Source organism: Macaca thibetana, chromosome 2, assembly GCF_024542745.1.
Source record: "Macaca thibetana thibetana isolate TM-01 chromosome 2, ASM2454274v1, whole genome shotgun sequence".
Classification (NCBI taxonomy): Eukaryota; Metazoa; Chordata; class Mammalia; order Primates; family Cercopithecidae; genus Macaca; species Macaca thibetana.
Genome location: NC_065579.1, coordinates 68160984 through 68184349, shown reverse-complemented (window position 1 = coordinate 68184349; position 23366 = coordinate 68160984). Strand labels below are relative to the sequence as shown.

Below are 23366 nucleotides of genomic sequence, written 5' to 3'. Positions count from 1 at the left end.
TGACCATATAGAACCATGCAAGTGGAAATTTATTATTTAAAAGGAGGTATACATTATTGACCATACTTTCTATGATACCTCGAAGAAGAAATTGAGATAATGTCAAATAATATAAAATAATTAACAAATTTTGTATTTAGGCTTAAATTGAATATTCCATGATATAATGCAAATATTTGTTGGTTTAAACATACTTGCAATTACCTATCTTACAGCAATTCTTGTTTATATAAGCAGGGCTATTATCCTAAAAATGACTTTGATGGATATTACAAGAATCAAATCATAGTAATTGATGTAATTGGTAATACTCCTTTTGCCAATATTAGAATTATTTGAAATTATCCAACATTTGCTGTATAGTTCCCAGAAACAGCAACACTTCTTTCTGTATATACTCTACAAAATTCCTATTTGTCATGTAACCTAATTTCATACCATCATAAATACTATTGCCCAGTGTCTGTTTCCTTTGAAAATTACATAATATATATCAATTTAGAACAGTTTTTACCTCTAAATCAAAATTACTAAATGAACTGTCAACAAAACAGAACATTTATAGAAAGTTGTTCTTAGAATACTTCATATCTTTACATGCTACTTTTATTCCTTGAACAGTAAACCACTTAATTCTTTTTAAGATCTAGTGAGGAGGAACTCAAACTTTCATTTTGCTGTTACTTTTATAGGTATAATAAAATATGATACATTTACTATTTTGTATTTTTTGCCATACTGTGATGATTTTTTGTGTATTTCAGGATGTTCAGTACACAGACATTGATTACATGGAAAGGCAGCTAGACTTTACAATTGGTGAAGCATTCCAGGACCTTCCTCAGTTTGTTGACAAAATAAGAGGAGAAGGAATGAGATACATTATTATCCTGGTCAGTACTTGGAGTTTATCTGGGTCTTATTTCTTGTTTCTATTAATTCTCCTAAAATGAGGAGGAGGAAGGTGTTTCAAAAATAGAAAGTATATAACTTTGGATAATACTCCCAAATCTAAAACTCTTTTCCTTTAGCACTTCATTTTATTTGCATGGGTTGTGATCAGCTACCTTTTTATTTCGGTATATCCCTAGAGGTTTAAATCCAAAACTGAGTTAAAGGCAAGCTGTTTTCTAGTTATCATCCAAGCTACAAATAGGTCTCTATTTATGGGAGTTATCAAAATGTCATGGTAGAGTTTCTATTTTTATATAATTATTAAGTCATTCTCTGGTATTGCTTCTGATGTTTTTTGTATTTAAAAATTTGCCTTCAGATTGGTGATTCAGTGAGGATAATTTTTTATCACTAACATAGGAAGTAAGCTAGGTAGCCAGATAGCTCACCATAGAAATAAAAACAAAAACCTCTACTAATCTTGCTTGAAATGATAGCTAATGCATTTCTGACAGTCCTTAGAATTTCCTTCTAAGAAATTTGGAGGGCAATCTAGCTAGAACACTGATGTTTATATCATTTGTCATTTCATGTGAGAGCACATTATTATGATAATGTAGTAATGAAAACTTATGCTTCATAACCACTGTCCAAGTAGTTATGCTTTTTTTCATGTGTACTTTGTTTATATTTCATTTTAATTTTAGGATCCAGCAATTTCAGGAAATGAAACAAGGACTTACCCTGCATTTGAAAGAGGACAGCAGAATGATGTCTTTGTCAAATGGCCAAACACCAATGATATTTGTTGGGCAAAGGTACTAAATCGATATCTTGAAATGGAATAAAAATTATATTTCAATGAAAGTTTCCATTTAATTAGTAAAAGTTAAAAACGTTCATGAGAGCTATACAGAAATGTAATGATTTAATAACTAATAAAATAATGTGTAGTCTTTGCTTCATTCCAAATTATTAGACACAAAGAAAGAATTCATATAAATCACATGTCCAAATATGATTTGTTTAATTTTTAAGATGTATTTTATTATATTTCTTGGCACCACTTGTAATTTATTATAAAACTACCATTAGTAAGATGGCTACTCATTATTCTGTACTGCAAGATATTTAAATGTTCACTTCTCTTAAAAACATATTGTTAATAGTAGCAACAACATGTTTTGACAGCTATACTTATAGTTAAAACTTAGATCATGAAGTATAATTCACTGTATTTTATATAAGCAATTATATTCAGACCTGATATATTAATATATTACAAAAATATTTTGATTTGACTTTTATATAAAGCAATCAAGAAAAAATCTCATAGTAATAACTAGAATGAACAACAATGATAAAATCCTCAAAAAATCTATGATGAGAGACACAGTTAAATGAAATGTGAGAGGCTTTTTGAATCTTGGACTGATATTAAGACATTAGTGATTAAATCTGTGAAATGCAAACATGTTCAGTAAATGTTTGTTGTACTGTATCAACATTAATTTCCTGGTTTTGATAAGTTCACTATTGTTATATTACATGTTAACATTAGAGAAAGCTGAGTGAAGAGTATAGACAGGGCTGGGCACAGTGGCACATGCATGTAATGCTTGCTGTTTGAGTGGCTGAGGTAGGAGGATCTCTTGAGCCCAGGAGTTCGAGATCAGCCTGGGCAACACAGGGAGACCTTGTCTCTACAAAATAATTAAAAATTAGCTAGGCATAGTGGTGCATGCCTGTAGCCCCAGCTACTTGAGAGGCATATTAGTCCAGAAGGTTTTTTTTTAAACTCCCTACTTTCTCCTCATTCTGTATTTCTACACATTTTGTCAGATTTCTACCCTTTCTCCCCTTCCTTTAGAGCACTATTCTCTGTCAGTAGCTAATCTCTTGTAAATAATTTCTTTTTGATGGATTATTTATATTTTTATATAGGACTTTCTAACTTCTACAATATAGGTTCAAATTTCCAGAGCTTTTGGCAAACTGAATTTGAGCTCTGTTTTGTGTGTTTCTGATTGGAGGAGAAGGAAGAAAAAATGTTGGTAGGCAATGAGGTCAGGCTGAGAATAGTGGTGGGATGAAGGGAGAGGAGGATTTAGTACTAATTCTGAAAGTCAATGGGATGTTTGACTCAGCATGACATTATTCAATCAGATCTTTTCTTCCTTTCAAACAAAAAAAAACCTGCTTTTAGTTTTTAACCCTGGAGTAATTCTAGATGTAGTTCAAATATACTATATTAAATTAAATTTAGCATATATTTTTCATATTCTTTTTTGACCAGAACATTTTGGTTATATGTATTATTTTCAAAATCACTAACTACCATAAAGGTTGACATTTCTATTTTGTATTTGCCATATTAAAGAGTAGACTAACATGGAAAATGGGAATAGTTTGCAAATGATATGTATGCCAATAATAATGATATTTGAAGGGATTACAGATCTGAAGACTTTGAGTTAATAATATGCCTCTAATACTCCATTACACTTCATTTACATAGGAATCTTATCATGCTGACTATGTTTTGATCTGCTTTTCCATGTCTTGTCTCTTGTAGGTTTGGCCAGATTTGCCCAATATAACAATAGATAAAACTCTAACTGAAGATGAAGCTGTTAATGTAAGTTTTACTTTGGTTAACTATATAATGAAAAGAAATTCAAAACTTAGACTTCATTATTTTAATCATTTACTCAATTTGAATTCTTTTCTTTAAAAATAGATGGCCATTTTAAGTTATCTATATCAGACCATATTTAGATCAAATTTACCTAATTTTCCTCAATAACAAAGTATAAGTCAGCCTATTAAGCAATTTTATATTTTGCTTTATTTAATCCAAGCATTCCTTCTTTTATTTTAAAAATTATGCCCTGGCATGGTGACTCATGCCTATAATCCCAGCACTTTGGGAGGCCAAGGCAGGTGGATCATGAGATCAGGAGTTTGAGACCATCCTGGCTAACATGGTGAAACCCCATCTCTACTAAAAATACAAAAAAAAAAAAAAAAAAAAAAAATTAACCAGTTGTGGTGGCAGGAGCCTGTAGTCTCAGCTACTTGGGAGACTGAGGCAGGAAAATGGTGTTAACCTGGGAGGTGGAGCTTGCAGTGAGCCTAGATCACGCCACTATACTCCAGCCTGGGCAACCAAAAAAAAAAAAGAAAAGAAAAAGAAAAAAAAAAGTTATTACAGTAATAACACTCAACATGAGACCTACCATCTTAATAAATGTTTATGCATATAATAAATCATTGTAAAATATGGGGGCAATGTTGTGCTGCAGATCTCTAGAATTTATTTACCTTGCATAATTGAGATTTTATGCCTGTTTCTTAGCAAGCCCTTATTTCCCTCCACTTACAGTCCTGGGCAACTACCATTCTACCCTATGTTTTATGAGTTTAACTGTTTTAGATACTTCATGTAAGTTGAGCCATACAACATTTGTCTTTCTGTTACTGGTTTATTTTACTCAGTATAATATCCTAAACATTCATTCTTGAAAGCAAAAGGAATAACTAAGATACTAAATGCAAATGATAACCAAAAGGGAACAGGAGTGGCTATAGTTATATCAGAGAAAATAAATTTTAAGTCAATGACTGTCACAAAAGACAAAAGAGGTCATTATAGAATGACAAAAGGGTCAATTCATTAGGAAGATACAATGATTATAAATACATGCACCCAACATTAAAACACTTAAATATTTAAAGCAAACATTAACAGAACTGAAATGAGAAATAGCAATGTAATAATGTGTGAAGACTTTGTTACCACACATTCAATAATAAATAGAACAACCAGAGAGCAAATCAACAATGAAACAGCAGTCTTTAACAACATTGTAGGCAAAATGGACTTAACAGACATACATAGAACTTTCCACTCAAAAGCAGCCATATATACATTCTTCTCAAGTGCCCATAGAACATTTTCTAAGAGCGATCACAGGTTAAGTCATAAGCCTTAAAAATTGTAAGAAGATAGAAAACATACCATTTATCTTTTCCAGTCACAATGAAATTAAACTAGAAATCAGAAAAAGAGAGGAAATAAGTTAATTCACAAATACGTGGAAATTAAACAACACACTTTTGAACATCCAGTGGAACAAAGAAAAGATCAAAAGAGAATTAGAAAATTTCTTCAGACAAACAAAAATAAAAATACAACATAGCAAAAATATTTCTGGGATGCAGCAAAAGCAGTACTAAGAGGGAAATGTATGACAAGAAACACCCACATTAAAAATAATAAAAATCTCTAATAAATAACCTAGCATTACCTCTCAATGAAGTAGAAAAAGAATAAACTTAAAGTTAGCAGAGGGAAGAGAATAAGGATTAGAGGAGTAAAAATTAAAAGAAAAATACAAAATGAATAGAAAAATGTCAACAAAACTAAGAGCTGGTGATCCTTCTTTTAGCCAGATGAATTTATAATCATTAAATTATACAAGTTTAGGTAAGTGTAAAAAATTTGGGAGCTTAAAACTTACCCCAAACTACTTCTAAAACAGAGTCAAATAATTGAACCTACTAAACTTTGTCATTGAGGAAAAAGTGTTATTTCAACTTGGGTTCTGCCAACTATTCTTGAGTAATATTGTGTACCACTAGAGAGAAAAGCATCCATTTTTATATAGGCATTAGAGGACAGTGTCAATTTATGTAGAATGGCTTATGCAGAATCTTTTCGGATTCTCTTCCACAAAAGGTATCAAGAGTGTTGGATTACATGTACCTGACTGATTTTCTGGATATAATCAATGCTTTTATTTAAGGGATAGAAGCAGCCACCTAATAGAATAAGTTAAACTAAAAAAAAAAAAAAAAAAATGAATTATGTAAAGAGCAGAAAAGTGAAAATTAATAAACAAGATCTGGCGCTACCATTTGTTGTTAATTATCATAAGGGAGATTCTTGCATAGAAAATATTCAATATAATCCCACCAAGCCTTCTGCCCTTAAGAGTAAAATGTAATTAATGGGTAAGATGATAAAAGTAAGTCCCTTTCTACTCTTAAAAATATTCATCAGAGGCCAGGCACAGTGGCTCATGCCTGTAATCCCAGCACTTTGGGAGGCCGAGGCATGTGGATCACCTGAGGTCAGGAGTTTGAGACCAGCCTGACCAACATGGTGAAACCCCGTCTTTACTAAAAATACGAAAAATTAGACAGGTGTGGTCGGGGGCATCTGTAATCCCAGCTACTCTGGAGGCTGAGGCAGGATAATCGCTTGAGCGTGGGAGACAGAGGTTGCAGTGAGCTGAGGTCATGCCATTGCACTCTAGCCTGGGCAACAAGAGCAAAACTCAACCTAAAAAAAAAAAAAAAATCCATCATACATATTTTGTAAATCTATATATTCCCCACTCTGTGCATTTTCTTTATGTCCTCCGATATCCTGTTCATGGAGAAGACTGTTAAGGCAATTACAACAGAATCTTAACATGTGCCAAAAAAGCATCCAGGTTGTCATGTCATGTTTTTGAGACATATCCAATTAACTTAGCTGCAGGTCAATCTTTTGCTAAGGCACGGTTACTCTGACACTGGAACTTATATGTTTCAACTGGCAAGTAGGGAATATTCTTAGTAGAGACTGGAATAAAACACCTCTTCTCTGCTGGGATGAAAAGGATTAGAAGTGAAAGATGAAAAAGAAGCAGTTGATTAGGGTGGTGAGATGGTTCTGGGAAGTGAGGAAGCTGTATAAAAACAGGCTTTACTATGGCCCTTTGCTCTTTCATTGTGCTCCATAAAGGTAAACCTGAAGTATGGGCTCTACAGTAATAGTGAAAAAAAAAGCTTCCCCATTACTCTAGGAAGCACTAAAAAGATGCTTTTGTGGGTTCTGAACTGTTCCTTTATAATTCACATAGGATCCCAAGACGGCTCTATTCTCTCCACTGACGTCCCTCTTTATTAAAGTGATGAGGAAGAAACCACATACATTTATGTAATTAAGGTTGATGTCAATTGCCTTCATTATCAGTCATACATGACTTGTGAATCTGCCAGATACATTTAGATTTATATGTATATAATCTCTCTTAATACTTTCCAAATGTGAGTCTAAATTTTGGTTTTACAGGCTTCCAGAGCTCATGTAGCTTTTCCAGATTTCTTCAGGACTTCCACAGCAGAGTGGTGGGCCAGAGAAATTGTGGACTTTTACAATGAAAAGATGAAGTTTGATGGTTTGTGGATTGTAAGTCAACTTTGAACAATCTACGTTTTAAGTTATTTGTTGTACAGTGATTATGCAAAATTCATACTTGGCTCAAATAATGTCAATAAAATATTTTATTTGAAAACTAGTCCACTTTTTTCCGCCATAGAATTTTCTTATGCAAAGGACTGCTACAGTTTTAAAAATTAAATTTATGTGTACGGATGCTATTTCCTGGACTTTTTCAATTTGCAAAATTCAAAAAGCAAAATACCCTCTTATTATATATATTAATAAATACTTGTAAACATTTATTTTACTTTTACCTAATATAGGAATAAGTCTCAGGCTTAAATAACTATTAGTCCTTTGTATAAGAAATAAAATTTTCTTAAATTTGGTAACATTGTATTTTAAAGTTTCTTTTTTGATGTAACCTTAAAATGTTAGTAGTAAAATTTTTATTAATATATTTTTGAGATAGCAAAAAATAACTTACTTTGCTACAAGTAAGTGCTTAATACAGAAAATGTGATGTAATGTATTTCTGTTTCTGGAGGTGAAATTTTTTAATTTGTTGATTTTTCCAGGGTAAAGCATTAATTTACTTATTTTTGAAATTGAAGAAAGCTTTATACAGCTGTCACCATGTGGAAATTTTGTGGCTATAAGATCTTATAAAGCATATATTTTGTTAAAAAATTCATGGAACATCTATGTTTATTACATGTATCAATTGGTATACTAAAAGGGATTCTCTTAAGTATATTCCTGAGAATGACATCTGGATCCAGAGAAAATTATCTGTTTTCAGGTGGAGGCAATCCATTTTAAATGGTAGCTTACTTATTTATTTAGATCATGATTCTTTTATATATGACTACTGAGATTCTGAGATATGTGCTCAATGGTGATACTTCTTGAAATTATCTGCATTTGTAAACTATTAATATATCTTGTAGTTTTAGCAGTAAAAGCAATTGGTATCAGGCTCAGGGCAGGAGTGGAGGGGAAGGAGATGATAAGGCACATACTATTATAAAGCTAGGTCTTAAAAATATGAAAATAAACCTTTTTATAGGTATAATGAATAATACAGAGAAAATAGAACATTTTATTTTTCAAAAGGAAACTGAAAAAAGCGAACGAGATAAACTAATATAATTGAGATGTTTTATAATTTTGTTTGTTTAGGATAGTGAGTATATGTAACATTGTTCAAATATGCCAACCTACTTACTTTTTGAACTAGCTCTTTTCAGAATATATGTTGTAAATTTATTTTTTGTTTACCTTTCTCTGTCGTCTTTTTTTTAAGGATATGAATGAGCCATCAAGTTTTGTAAATGGAACAACTAGTAATCAATGCAGAAATGACAAACTAAATTATCCACCTTATTTCCCAGGTACAATATTGTTGGTATGCCTTTGATATTATCATGCTATTATTATTTAATAGGTATATAATATAAACATATATATATGTTAGATATATATAGAATGTAGGGATTAGGATTTACACACCCAATTTTCACTACCCACCCACACACTGGACCACACCTTAACCCATTACCAATATTGTTTAACACTATTTTGAGAAAAAAAAAATCTACAAATATATGTTATCTACTCAAGCACAATTCTAAATTTGTTTGAATTTGTTATTTTGGTTGGCTTAATAATTGTCCCAAATTCAAAAATGTTAAATACTCTTTAAGATAAACAAATGAAATTATTTTGAAAGGATTTTTTTAAGTGTTTCTTTACTAAGGATAAGGGAAAGAATACTAACACTTCTCTGTTTACCTTTGACATAGAAGGAAATGAAGATTAATGTGATGTTTCATATTCATCATCATTCTCTTATGCAGGCAGAAAACGTCGCAAACTATTAGCATATAAAGTGATGGCAAAACTCTGGAAAAAAATCTTAAACTGAGAAAAAGTGAATCGAAAGGCAGTGTTATAACATTTGCCTAGCCCTTAAATTCTGGGCTTTATGATACCAAGTGAATTTTTAATAAGACTCTAATCAGTGTTTTCCATCTAAATGCACTAGAAAGAGTAGACATTGAGGAGTGTACTTATTTTCCAGGTTTTTATTAATTCATGTAATTCAGTTACAATTTCAGACCATTTAAGTTTATAATTAACTCATACAAAGTATACACATGGTTAAAATATAAATAGCTATTATAAAACACTGATTAATATCTTTGCCAAAGAATACATAATTATGAGTTACACGTTTCATTGTAGGGAACTGTATAACACATTAATATTTTTTCATTGATTCTTTCCAGAACTCACAAAAAGAACCGATGGATTACATTTCAGAACAATGTGCATGGAAACTGAGCAGATTCTTAGTGATGGAACATCAGTTTTGCATTACGATGTTCACAATCTCTATGGATGGTCACAAATGAAACCTACTTATGAGTAAGCAATGTTCTGAATTATCCCCTCGGACTCTTCTATTCTTTGGATCGTATATTTAATACTATCATTTTAACCATCCCAACAATCTTCTCTTGTATCCCTTTACTTTCCAATTGTTCTCTGTAACTTCTTCCTTCATAGAATTTAGAAAAATTGTGTTTCTTTCTATCTAATTTATCTAAATATCTTTATTGTTATTATTCTAATTTTTATACTATCCCAAAATAAATCCTAGACCATTTGTCTTTTGTTCCTCATTATGTACCCATTATAGTGTCTGGCAAATTGTAGGTGCTCAATAAATAATACTAATAATGTTAGTAAATGAGTTAATAACATATAATTTGATGTCATTAACACATAAAGCACCAAACGTTTGCCTAAATTTGTTATTTGAATTCATTATCAGGCCAGGCACAGTGTCTCACGCCTGTAATCCCAGCACTTTGGGAGGCCAAGGCGGGCAGATCACTTGAGACTAGGAGTTCAAGACCAGCCTGGCCAACATGGTGAAACTCCATCTCTGCTAAAAATACAAAAAATTAGCCAGGAGTGGTGGTGCGGAGCTGTGGTCCCAGTTACTCGGGAGGCTGAGGCACAAGAATCGCTTGAACCTGGGCAGCATATTTTGCAGTGAGCCGAGATTGTGCCATTGCACTCCAGCATGGCAACAGAGCAAGACTCTGTTTCAAAATAAAAATAAAAACACAAAATAAATAAATTTATTATTAGTAAATAAGAGCATTTTTAATGACCTTGAACTTCTGAAATATTAATGATCATACTAATTATCTGCATTTTTAACAAACATTTATGTAAGGCCAATGATGATGGAATACAGACCATTCACTGAAAATCAATTCTTTATCAGCACTTTCCAACACAAGTTTTGCAACGATTGAAATTTTCTGGCCAGGCACAGTAGCTTATGCTTGTAATCCCAACACTTTGGTGGGCTGAGACAGGAGGATCACTTGGGCCTAGGAAGCTGAGGCTGCAGTGAGCTGTGCTCCTACCACTGCATTCCAGCCTGGGCAACAAAACAAGAACCTGGCTGAAAAAATAAATAAATACATAGAAATCTTCTATAATCCTGGGTGCCAATGTGGTACTCACCAGCCATACATGGCCATTGAACAATGTGTCTAGTATGACTCAGGAATAGAATTTAAAATTTATTTAATTTTAATTAAGTAATATAAAATAATTACATATGAAATAATAATTAGTGGCTACCATATTGGACACCACAGTTGTAGATCCCTGGCTTTTAACTACACATTATAATCACTTGGAGATTTTCTTCTTAAGTTTTAGATTTTTTTTAAAGTGTCACGTGCACATAGTAGGTGTGCATATATATTGGGTAAGTGATATACTTTGATACAAACATGCAACACACAATAATCACGTCATGGAAAACAGAGGTATTTATCCCCTCAAGCATTTATCCTTTGTGTTACAAACAATCCCATTAAACTTTTAGTTTTTTTTTTAAGTATACAATTAAACTATTATTGACTATCATCCTGTTGTGCTATCAAATACTATATATTATTCATTCTTTCTAACTATATATACATATATGTATATATAGTACCCATTAACCATCCCTGCTGTATTAGTCTATTATCCCTCTTCCATAAAGATACTACCTGAGACTGGGTAATTTAAAGATGTTTATTTAAAAACTGGGCAATTTAAAGAGGTTGAATTGACTCACAGTTCTGCATGGCTGGAGAGTCTTCAGGAAACGTACAATCATGGCAGAATGTGAAGGGGAAGCAAGGTGCATCTTACATGACTTTAGGAGACAGAGATAGTGACAGGAGAACCGCCATACTTTAAAAGCGTCAGCTCCCATGAGAACTCACTCACTATTACAAGAACAGCATAGGGGAAACCACCCCCATGATGCAATCACCTCCCACCAGGTTCCCTTGGCAGATGGGGATTGCAATCCCTGATGAGATTTGGTGGAATCACAAAGCCAAACCATAACACTTGCTTTCCCCTCACCCCCACACAACCCTTCGTAGCTTCTGGTAACCATCCTTCTACTGTCTATATACATGATTTCAGTGTTGTGTGTTTTTAAAATTTTTGCACCCACAGTAAGTGAGAACAGGTGAAGTTTGTCTCTCTGTGTCTGACTTAATTCATTTAACATTTAATGACTTCCAGTTTCATACATGTCATTGCCAGTGACACAATTTTATTCTTTTTTATAGCTGCATTACTCCATTGTATATATGTACCGTATTTACTTTATCTAATCATCTGTTGATGGACACTAAAGTTGCTTCCGAACTTGACTATTGTGAACAGTGCTGTAATAAACATAGGACGGCAGATATCATTTTGATATATCTTTCTTTTGGATGCATATTCCGCAGCAGGACTGCTGGATTATATAGTAGCTGTATTTTTAGTTCTTTGGGAAACTTCAAACTGCTCTTCACAATGGTCGTATGAATTTACATTCTCACCAACAGTGAAAGAGCTTTTCCGTTTCTCCACAGCTTCCACAGCATTTGTTACTGGCTGTCTTTTGGATAAAAGCCGTTTTAACTAGGGTGAGATGATATCTCATTGTAGTTGTGATTTGCATTTCTCTGATGATCAATGATGTTGAGCACCTTTTCATATGCCTGTTTTCCATTTGTATATCTTCTTTAGAGAAATGCCTATTCAAATATTTTGCCCATTTTTAAATCAGAATATTAATAGTTTTTCCTATAGAGTTGTTTGAGCTCCTTATATATTCTGGTCATTAATCCCTTGTCAAATGAGTATTTTGCAAATATTTTCTCCCATTCTGTGGTTTATCTTTTCACTTTGTTGACTGTTTCATTAAGTCTTTATTTTTAATCTGTTCAGTCACTCTGTGTCTTTTGATTGGAGCGTTTAGTCCATTTATATTCAATTTCATTACTGATAAGTGAGGACGTAACTCCCATCATTTGTTATTTGTTTTCTGGTTGTTTAATTGTCTTCTCATTCCTCTTTCATTTCTTCCTATTTCCTTTTTCTCTAGTGTTCTTTGATTTCTTGTTTTTTTAATATTTTGCATATCTGTTGTATTTTTTTCACTTGCAATTACCAGAAGGCTTGTGATTTTTAAATAAATTATTATTTAATTGTTCTCTTTCATAACCTAAGCATGAATATTTAAAATTTTTCCAGGCAGTTCTAATGAGCACACAGGGTTGAAAACTTCTGTTCTAACAAATAACTGAAGTTGATAAAAGAATAAAAAGCATTTTGAAGTAAAGAGTATGGATAACATTTCTTGCTTAGTAAAACCTACTTATCTTATTTCTAGCAATTAACTCTTAATCAACTCAGAATAGATGAATGTATTACCAAAAATTCACTTGTTCACCAAATCCAAAAATAAAACACTAAGTTATTTTAAGAGTGAACAAACTGGCATTTAACAATGCCTTTTTATTGGGGCAAATATTACTTTTGATTAGTCCTTCTGGAACACAATATTGGGGCATAATTATCGACAGCTAAATTTACTTTAACTAAAACTGTAGACATTAAAAAGAACAAAATATTTAAAATTGATGATCTCATTGGCAAAAATTATGTGCTTTGAGTTGAAACTACGTAGCTTAACAAAAATTGAAAAAAATAATTCCTCTCCACAGAAGACAGGAAATAAGTATACTTCTGAAGCACATTGCAGAGTGAAACATGGTTCCTGACACATTGTGGATGCTTAGTAAATTTAAATAAATTCATCATTATCCTGTTATAATCACAGGTATCAAAGTTGTTTTGATAAGTTCAAGGTAGATATAGGTAAATTTCCAAATTGTCCATATGCAGAAATATTTAAAACATATGTAAGGTCCCTTTCCACTTTTAAGTAAAATTATGAGGAGGAAGTCAGCACAATCTTCCATAGAATATCCTTGAAAATGAAATCAATATACATATACTTATTAGTGCTAATTTTGCTGTTGTTCATAAAATTTTTCAGTGCAAGTTTCAACCACATTACTTAAATTGAGCAGATTAATTGGATTAAGTATTAAGTAGCCTAATTTATACAGTCTTAAATTTTTCATGTTTCAGATACTTTCTTAATATTTTAATTTTTTCAGTTACAAAAAAGTGTTGAACTCAGAAAATTTTAGAAACTAATTATTAATCACATGTATAAAGACCTTGACAAATGTAAAAGAATACTATAAATAAGGTACATGTTACATGTAAACAAATTATGAAGAGTAAAGTCTTTCTGTTTATCATTGAGGAAAACTGAACACATTATAAACACACTTTTTTTTCTCAAGTTATATAGACCACAGCATTTTGGTTTTTAGTGACATATTTTCTGTCTTACAAACTGCCACATATTTGACATTTAGTTATTTCTTGACATACTGTGCTCTTTCACTTAACATGAAACAAACAAGAAACCCAACAAAAGAAGAGATTGCATGGATTCAGAAATGGGATTTAATCAGCTTGAGAAACTGCAAATAGTTTTACAGAAAGAATCATGGACACCAATGGCAAATAGAAAAAACTTCATATAGAAATCCCACACCAAAAGTTTTGAGTCTTCAGTTGCTCTTGTCTCTTGTAATTTAAAATTCAATGTTGTACTGAAATAAAGCCTATTCTTCAAATGTAGAAAGAAATACATTTAAAAATCTACTTTAAATTATGGGTTTAAATTTCAGAGAAATATTCAAGGATTATGTAACTACACATATATTTTCATTTTTACCAATAGCTTTAAAGATGTTAGGGATTAGTACACACTATTCATTAGAGGGGACTTGGAAAATTAAATGTCTTTGACTCTCTCTGAATGCTTAGGTTGTGTTTAAATATATAATTTTTAAATAAGTGCCCAAGAGTTTTATAATCATAGAATGGAATGGAAAAAGTCAATAGTTACGAATTATTTTTGCAGATATTCCTATAAATGGGGATAATTTGCAACTTGGAAAATTACATTGCTTTGTTATATTTAATGTAACTTTCTGGAAAAAATAAGAGTGTCTTTTTGAAGTGGGGGAATTGTAAACTATAGGAAGTGGTCTCTTGTATTTTTTTTTGATAAAAAATAGTCTATGAAAAACAAACACAGTATACCTCACCTCTTCACTAACGTAGAAGTTACTTTAGTTATAGCTGTAACTTTCTATTAATCAGCTGTACATCTCCAGACCAGATAGTAAATGCATGTCTTCTAGACATTAGATTCTGAATGATATAGATGAATGGAACATTGATACAGTTTGTATATCAAAATGTAAAATTTGAGATATGAATCTATAAAACTCTTTCCATTATATAGTCTTTCACATTGTCTTCTTACTAAAGGAAATTTCAAATTTCATTAATTTATTATACACTAAAACGCGATGAAAATATTTTAACCTACAAAATACTTGTTATCCAATTTCAAAGTTAAAACAGATACTACGTTTTCTGATATAATGGTGACTATTTGAAATGTGAATTGGGAAAATATATATTTCTAATAAATACTAAATACATACTACTAAATATATTGCCTTCAAAAATAATTCAATAATATATTCTTGATTTTTCAAAGAGTTGTTTTCATAAAATTGAGGATAACAATTCTGTAATAATTTCGTTTCTCTACTATACACCAGTCTATATTCTAAAATAATTTAACACCATCCAGTCATGAGATAGAAGTGTTTGGAAAATGTTTATAAATTGATTTCATCAGTAATTAAAGATAATAGTCAAGTTAATTAATTTAACATTTTCTTTTAGAAACTATGACTAAAATAAAGATACTCATTTATTGTTGGAAGCTTAAAAATATGTTTAAAATTTTTAAATTTAATATTCTCTTCACATATTTCATTTTTGTAATATACACGTAGAGTTTCTAAATTGTTTTACTTCTATAAAAAACTGTTTTATAATAATCAAAGATATATTCTAATTTTTAAAATATATTTCAAGAAAATGCTCATGTAGGCAATAATAAACACACAACAAAAATATCTCTTTCCTATAAGCTGAACTCTCCAATGTCAAGTGGTAACAAAGAACAAGCTCTCTGGCTTAAAGGTGTTTCTCAAGAATAACTTAAACTAAGTTAATTGTGACTGAGCAATTTGTAAAATTGAAACAATGTTGGAAATAATTATAATATATTTACCGTGTTTGAAATTTATATCTTTAGTGGTGCCAAATAAATATTCTGTGTGAGGGTTTACAGAGGAGATTCCTCTTATATAAGAGGTTAGAATACCCTTAAGAGAAAATTATTATGAAAATACTTCATTTATTTTATAATTTTAATTTACAATTAACAATAGTAAATATGGAGCACATTGTGATGTTTTCATACATTATACAGTGTGAAATGATCAAATAAGGCTAATTAGCTTATTTATCTTCTCAGATATTTATCATTTATTTGTAGTGAGAAAATTTAAAATTCTTTTAGCTATTCTGTAATATACAATATATTATGGTCACTTTGCTAAATTTATTCTTCCTATCTAACTATAACTTTGTACCCATTGTGTGAAACTACTTTATGTAGTATCCTTATCAATCAGAAACCTGAGAAAGCATATATTCAGCTGTTAATTTAAAGCATCAGTAAATAATTTTTGCAAGTGTAAGGTATATAATAGAGAAAAAAAAGAAATTCTTCAGAAACGTAATTTTCTTGCATATGAACACATTAAGAATTTGTGACAACCCTGTCCTTGTAAATAATTTTTATATTAAACAAAATTTTGTTTGCAAACTAAACTCCAAAAATACATTTTCATATAAATTTATAGAATTATCACCAATTATTACTCTTCATATTATATATTTATTTCTTATTAAATTTCAAAAAATGCATGTAGTGTATATTTAAAAGATTAATATTCCTAAATGGCACTTTTATATTTGTTATGAAAAAATAAAGCAGTGAAGATCATTTTCTTTTTTTGGTCTTCTAAAAGAGTGACAATTTAGAAGCAGAAAGTTTTAAGTTGACTAACATAATATTGCCTTTATTAGCAAACCATGGTTTCATATATTATGTCTGTTTAGTACATGTTTAGTTTCCTGTACTTTTGACTTGAGACATTTGTTAATTCCAAAATTTCTTGAGCTTACATGCCAAGAATTGTATTAGATATAAGGGATGCAAGGAAGACTAAAGTATCGTGCTTGATTTTAGGAATCTCACGGTGTCATGGAAGGGGCTTTATATATATACAAACACTGGGATCCAGCAGTAACAAGGAAATGATTCAATGCTGTTGATAATGTGTTAGTGCCCAGTAAAGTCTGCCTGATTATGTCTTTGTGGTATCTTCTTCTAAGATAGTTCTGTAGCTCTAATTCATGTTCAAATTATTTGAGTAATATAAAAATAAAATTTTTATTTCCAACTAATATTAGAGTAAAATGTTATTAATACTCTTATAATGTAATCTCAGTGTTCAGTCAGAGAGAAAGACAGAGGGAAAAAAAGGGAGATAGAGGAAAATAGATGCAGATGATATAAAATAATTATTGCTTTTTTTCTAAAACTAGAACATATTTTAACATGCATGTCATGAAATTAATTATCCAAAGACTGAGAAGGGAAATAAATCATATGATTTCATTTACACAACCCATTCTGTTGAGAAGATCTTACTTCCAATAGATTCTACACTTGAAATAGATCAATTAGTTTTAGTTTTAAGACCCAAGAATACTTTGTTCTCATCAAATTAACCCTTTAAAGCAAAGAGTATGATAGTAGGCATTCTCTGCACAGTAATATGTACATTAAGTGTTGATATGTTACAGTTGAGAAGGATTGGAGCAACGAATAATTAGAGCATAGGCCTTTATTAAAAATACATTAAAGTAAAATAAAACCTTGATATGATGAATTTGTTGATTTCATTCAATTAATAGTTGATTTAACTTGTATTCATTGAAGGAATATATAAAGGCCTCTTAATACCTGCATGTCACTCTGGTAAATGTTGGAAGGGAAAAAGATGTCCTTTATGCTTCTGAGGATTTTATAGTTTAATGAGAGAAGACAAACTTATCAACAGCCAGTTGCAATAAGAGACAATATAAGCACCACGAATCACTATTTTTTTTTACAAAGTAGTCATAAGTAGATATATTTGGAGAAAATATCTCGTGTAAAAACTCAAAAATACTTCTCCACTATATTAGTGCATTGCAGAGGACAACGGGAAAAAGAGGGATTGTAATTTCTCGTTCCACATATCCCACTGGTGGACGATGGGGAGGACATTGGCTTGGAGACAACTATGCACGATGGGACAACATGGACAAATCAATCATTGGTAAGTGAAAGTCACCATCTCTATTATTATTTTGTGTTTTCTATTAGATATTCACCTTTGCTGATGCTAGGTCATAAAATTTGTAAGTCCTCAGAATTTTGTTCTTCACATCATACTTTATGGCATAGAGCATCAGAAAAAGACAGTGGGCCAGGAAGCTGGATGAGGGTGCTGTGCAGAAACTAATGATCTCCAACTAGTTTATTTTGAGGAAACACTGTCATTGTTTTTGGCCTCAGATTCCTTGCCGAGAAGGGCAGGAGCTGGCAAAGATAACATCTACAGTCAATAAAGAAAAATGACTAGAAATTCTAGATTTCATGGCTATTACTGAAAAGTCAAAAAATAACAGATGCTGTCAAGGTTGTTGAGAAAAGCTGACACATATACTGTTGGTGGTATTGTGAATTAATTAAACCATTGTGAAAAGCGGTGTGACGATTCCTCAAAGAGCTAAAAGCAGAATGACCATTCAACCCAAAAATCCCATTAGTGGTTATATACCCAGAGGAATAGAAATTATCCTATCACAAAGACATGCACAGGAAGGTTCATTACAATACTATTCACAAAAGACATTCTTCATCAAAGACATGGAATTCACCAATTCACTATTCACCAAAGACATAGAATCAGCCTAAATGCCCATGAATGGTAGACTGAATAAAGAAAATGTGGTACCTATACACCATGGAATACTATACAGCCATAAAAAAACGAGATCATGGCCTTTGCAGGGACCTGGATGGAGCTGGAGGCCATTATATTAAGCAAACTAACACAGGAACACAAAACAAAATACCACATGTTCTCACTTATAACTGGGAACTAAACACTGTGTACACATGGACACAAAGAAGGGAACAACAGACACCAGGGCCTATATGAAGTTGGAGTGTGAGAGGAGGGTGAGGATTGAGTAACAATCTGTCAAGTACTATGCTTAGTATCTGGGTGACAAAATAATCGGTACACAAAACCCCTGTGACAAGCAAGTTACTAAATAATACACTTGCAAATGTACTTCTGAAACTAAAATTTAAAGGATTCTAGATTCTAGGGAATATAAATCACTGATAGATGCTAAAAAATGAAACATTTTGAAGCAAATTTGAAAAGAAATTTGTGACAATAATTGAATAAGTGCTAAATAAGACATTATCATTTTAATAGGGAAATAGATACTTTTGTGCTCTATGTTTAGTCTTAAAATTTGTTCACTGTTGATAAATAAATTCAAGGAAAACAATTAATTCTTAGAAATATTCCTTTAAAATAAGAACTCAGAAATCATATTCATTCTATTTTATAGAATTGATTACTCCTTAGAGGATTTTGTTTAATAAGGATGATTCAATTTGTTTCAAATGATAGTCTGAAATAAATTTAACCTATAGTTCAATAAGACCTATAGTTAAATGACTGCAGAAATAGCATCTTTATTTTCAAAAATGAAACTGTGGACACCACTTCCTTCTCACAGTATAATGTGTTCATAATGTATTTGTTCTCTGAATATGTCGCCTGGCAAGTGTCAAGGAAGCTTATAGTATCTCATTTTTGTAAATATCACTAATGCTACAAAGTCAAAATGTATTAGCATTATGAGAAGCATTATGAGATAATTACATTCATAATCTGAAAAATGTTTCATGTTTGGATGTTGATATTAAAAAGAGAACATCTTCATAAGTAGAAATAAAAACCAATATTAAAATACATGAAATAATAACTTTCTAAGATATATTTTCTAACTTTTGTAGGTATGATGGAATTTAGTCTCTTTGGAATATCATATGTAAGTAGTTTTATTCCTTTTATCTTCATAAATTATAAATATTCATAAACTATTCAAATTTAACTAAATATAGCAATGTATTTTAGACTGGAGCAGACATCTGTGGTTTCTTCAACAACTCAGATTATCATCTCTGTACCCGCTGGATGCAACTTGGAGCATTTTATCCATACTCAAGGAATCACAACATTGCAAATACTAGGGTATGTAATTACTACATTTACTTTCAATATTTTCTTACTTGGGCTACTCTTCATTATACTTTAGAGTACATGGCCTATTTAGCTGGCATATTTATTGACGTTATATATAATTTTGGAGTAGTGAGGAAATTCTCTGGAGGAACTTTTTTTGAGTAACTGGAGAGCAACAGACACCAGGGCCTATATGAAGTTGGAGTGTGAGTAACAATCCTCACCCTCCTCTAAAAATTATGGAAAATTATGAACAGTTAGAGCCAATATCTAAATAAGCACTAAATTTCATGATGCTGATTTTCAGTGAAGAAATGCAGAGAAATGATAAATTAGCAAAATGCACATGATGGAAAGGTTAAAGACAGAGCTGGGCTTTAAAAGATGTGTTCTGACTATAGTAAATAAATGGCAGAGCTCATGATATGCTGTGAAATCCATATGGCCCCCCCTACTGGAAAGGTGGGTAGAAATACAGTAGGATTTATTTTAGAAAATGCTGAAATACAAGGATTGTAGGCAGAATGGAACCACATTTTGAAAGAATTTGAAAGTTGGACAATAGAGACATAACTTGATGACACAGCAATATCTCAACAGGAAAATCTGCTGTCAATAATGCAATTTAGAAAGCTGTAATACTGGGAAAGTAGAGCATGAATCAATGAAAGCTTGGACAGAGATGCTTTATTGAGAGTATACCATTTCATATTTACCAAGTCCTTGCTCCAATGATTTATATATTCTAAAAAGGGATATAAATAATAGACCATTATATACGTAATAGGTCAGATACAAATAAATGTCTATAAGGGAAAAATATATTAAGCTAAAGTGATGGAGTTTTACAGAGATTCTGCTTTAGGAAAAGTGCTCAGAAACATATTAAATGAAGAAATACTAGAGCAGAGATGGGTGTGGGGAACAATAACCAATATAAATATATGGAGAATTCCACATGGAAGGAACAAAGTAAAATACCCAAAGATTGTAATGTGGTTGGAGTGTTTGAGGAAAATTCAAATGCAGAAGGAGGAAATGACTGAGGAAGTATTTCTAAATAAAAATCTAGAGGACAGAAACCTCTACTTAAGTTTAACTATGAGTTGGTACAAATGAACTGTTGAAATGTATTACTCGAATTGTATGGTTTATAATTAGATGCTTGTGTATCAACATGTTAAAACTAAAATTATATCAATGAGGTCAATAAGAAACAGATAATGATTTTTGCCTTTTTTCTTCTTCTTTTACTTTGGAAATATCAGTAATAAGATCACATATAGTTTAATAGTTCTTGGATCATTTTTACTTTCAAGGTTTTCTGTATTCTAATACTGCATATAACAGCTATGACAGTAAATTTTCATTCAAACTTTCTTACTCCTGAAAATACAGAAAGATTGGAATCATCATTGATATGACACAACTATAAAGGGCCCCAGTCATGCTGATGTCAATGAAAAACATTTAAATGTTACCTCGAGCTTTGTGGTAGCCTTGTTTATTCCCCTGGTGCAAATCGAAATATAAAATAGTAATAACTTTTCTTGCCTATTATTTTTAAACTAATACGTGCAAGAACTTTTTTGTAGACTTTTAACCTTCCACTCTAAATTTTAGACTAAAAATTTTAGTCTTTTGAGCTGGAGTGTGCATTCCAGAGAATACTCAGGCATGTTCTTTCCTTTCATTCAAATTTATGCCTTCTCTTCTATCAGTTTAGTACCACAATCTGTTCATTTCTCCTGAGGACCCACAATGTACGTGGTCACCATCATTTGCTCTGCTTGTCTGTGTTTATTTCAATTCACTTTGGATAACGTATCATTCCATTTCTCTCCTATACTTATCACTCTAACACTGACTATCACCTAATTGACAATATATTTGTCATCTATTAAAATGTGAACTTTTCTCTGGATATGTTCACTTAAACTAAATCAAGTCATGGACTTAATTTGAATTTATCTTATTAAAATATTGTGTACCTTTTCTCTTTATCATGTGACAGAAATATTATTGCATAATATTTTGGGGAGAAAGTACATAGCACATGACAATAAATTAATATCATTTCTTTTTAGTTCTTCAAATATGAATATTATGATTTAAACAAAGACAAAAGTTTATAACTATGTTATTTTGCTTTGTTTCAGAGACAAGATCCCGCTTCCTGGAATGAAACTTTTGCTGAAATGTCAAGGAATATTCTAAATATTAGATACACCTTGTTGCCCTATTTCTACACACAAATGCATGAAATTCATGCTCATGGTGGCACTGTTATTCGACCCCTTTTGCATGAGTAAGTACAAAATTTGTTTTCTCTTATCACAGAGAGATACTTTTCATTTAATTTGTCCAATTATCTCTTATAGTGCAATATAAAACATTTTAGATTGTTAACTTTTCCATTGTTACATTAGCATGCATTTTTGATTAATAAAGCATTTACACAAATATGTCCATTAATAGTCTAGCATAAACCATTGAAGAATGAACCACATTCATTAGTTATTCAAAACTAATAATTCTATTTCAGAATAATTACTGTATACTAGGTATTGTTCTACATGCTTTGTATATGTGTTTACATTGAGTATTCTCAACATTTGTAGGGAGATAAGTAATGCCCCTCATGATTTAATTAATCAAGGTTTACTGCAGTTATGTAATCTACTATATACAGATGTCTGACTGGAGACCATCTCACCTTTTCCTTGATGTATCCCAATAAGATATACAGGAACAGTGTCAATATTAGCCTTATAAATTTGTTTTGGATTAACCTCTTAAAGCTCAAACTTATATATGACCAAACCTTAAAAATTATATTTCATGGAACATATTTGCAAAAATTTTTACCCACTTTAAGTTGAATACAGCAAATTCTTATTGTAGATATCACAAAAAGCAAAACATGCAATCAAATATAAAAACAAAAAACCTGAATAATCACAGTATATTTAACTTTTTGAGCACCCTATATTACTAACATAATTGAATGAGTTGATTTGTTAGATTTCACTATTGATAAGCGCATTTTAAAAAGGCAAATATTTACCTAAATTAAAAAAAAAAAAATACCCAAAGTAAATTTACCAAATAAGTTAATTGGTATGCCTTCTCTTTTGATGACAGGATAAGTGATCCAGTTTTCCTAAAACAACAACAAAAGATTCTTTCTGGATTCAAATTATGTTCTGGTTGCTTTATTAATTTGTCATCTACCATAATCCCTTCTTTATTTCTGATAACATTTTATTGATCTCCTTTTTATTTACAGACTTTACCCTTTTTGCTATTCCTATTTACCTCCCAGGATAATCGGCGTATCAGCTCTGGGTTGAGTCACTAGTCAGAAATATTATTATTAACTATACAGACTGTTGTCCTGTTGAGAATACCTGAGTTCCTACTTTCATGAATTTATGGAGGAGTAAGCCCAGCTTTCCAATTCAGCATTAATCTCAGCTTTTAATAAGGCAAAACAAAAC

The 23366-nt window shown here is 31.3% G+C and overlaps 1 protein-coding gene across 1 annotated transcript in view; it reads left to right on the top strand.

Annotated features, from left to right (window-relative positions):
* SI (sucrase-isomaltase) overlaps positions 1-23366 on the top strand; it is a 102095-nt gene that overhangs the window by 64803 nt on the left and 13926 nt on the right. Inside the window, exons 32-41 of the mRNA XM_050778250.1 lie at positions 765-893; positions 1602-1712; positions 3470-3532; positions 7019-7135; positions 8415-8502; positions 9400-9538; positions 17741-17874; positions 19638-19672; positions 19759-19875; positions 22026-22174. Coding sequence (XP_050634207.1) covers positions 765-893; positions 1602-1712; positions 3470-3532; positions 7019-7135; positions 8415-8502; positions 9400-9538; positions 17741-17874; positions 19638-19672; positions 19759-19875; positions 22026-22174 — 1082 coding nt within the window. The remainder of the gene's footprint in view (positions 1-764; positions 894-1601; positions 1713-3469; positions 3533-7018; positions 7136-8414; positions 8503-9399; positions 9539-17740; positions 17875-19637; positions 19673-19758; positions 19876-22025; positions 22175-23366) is intronic.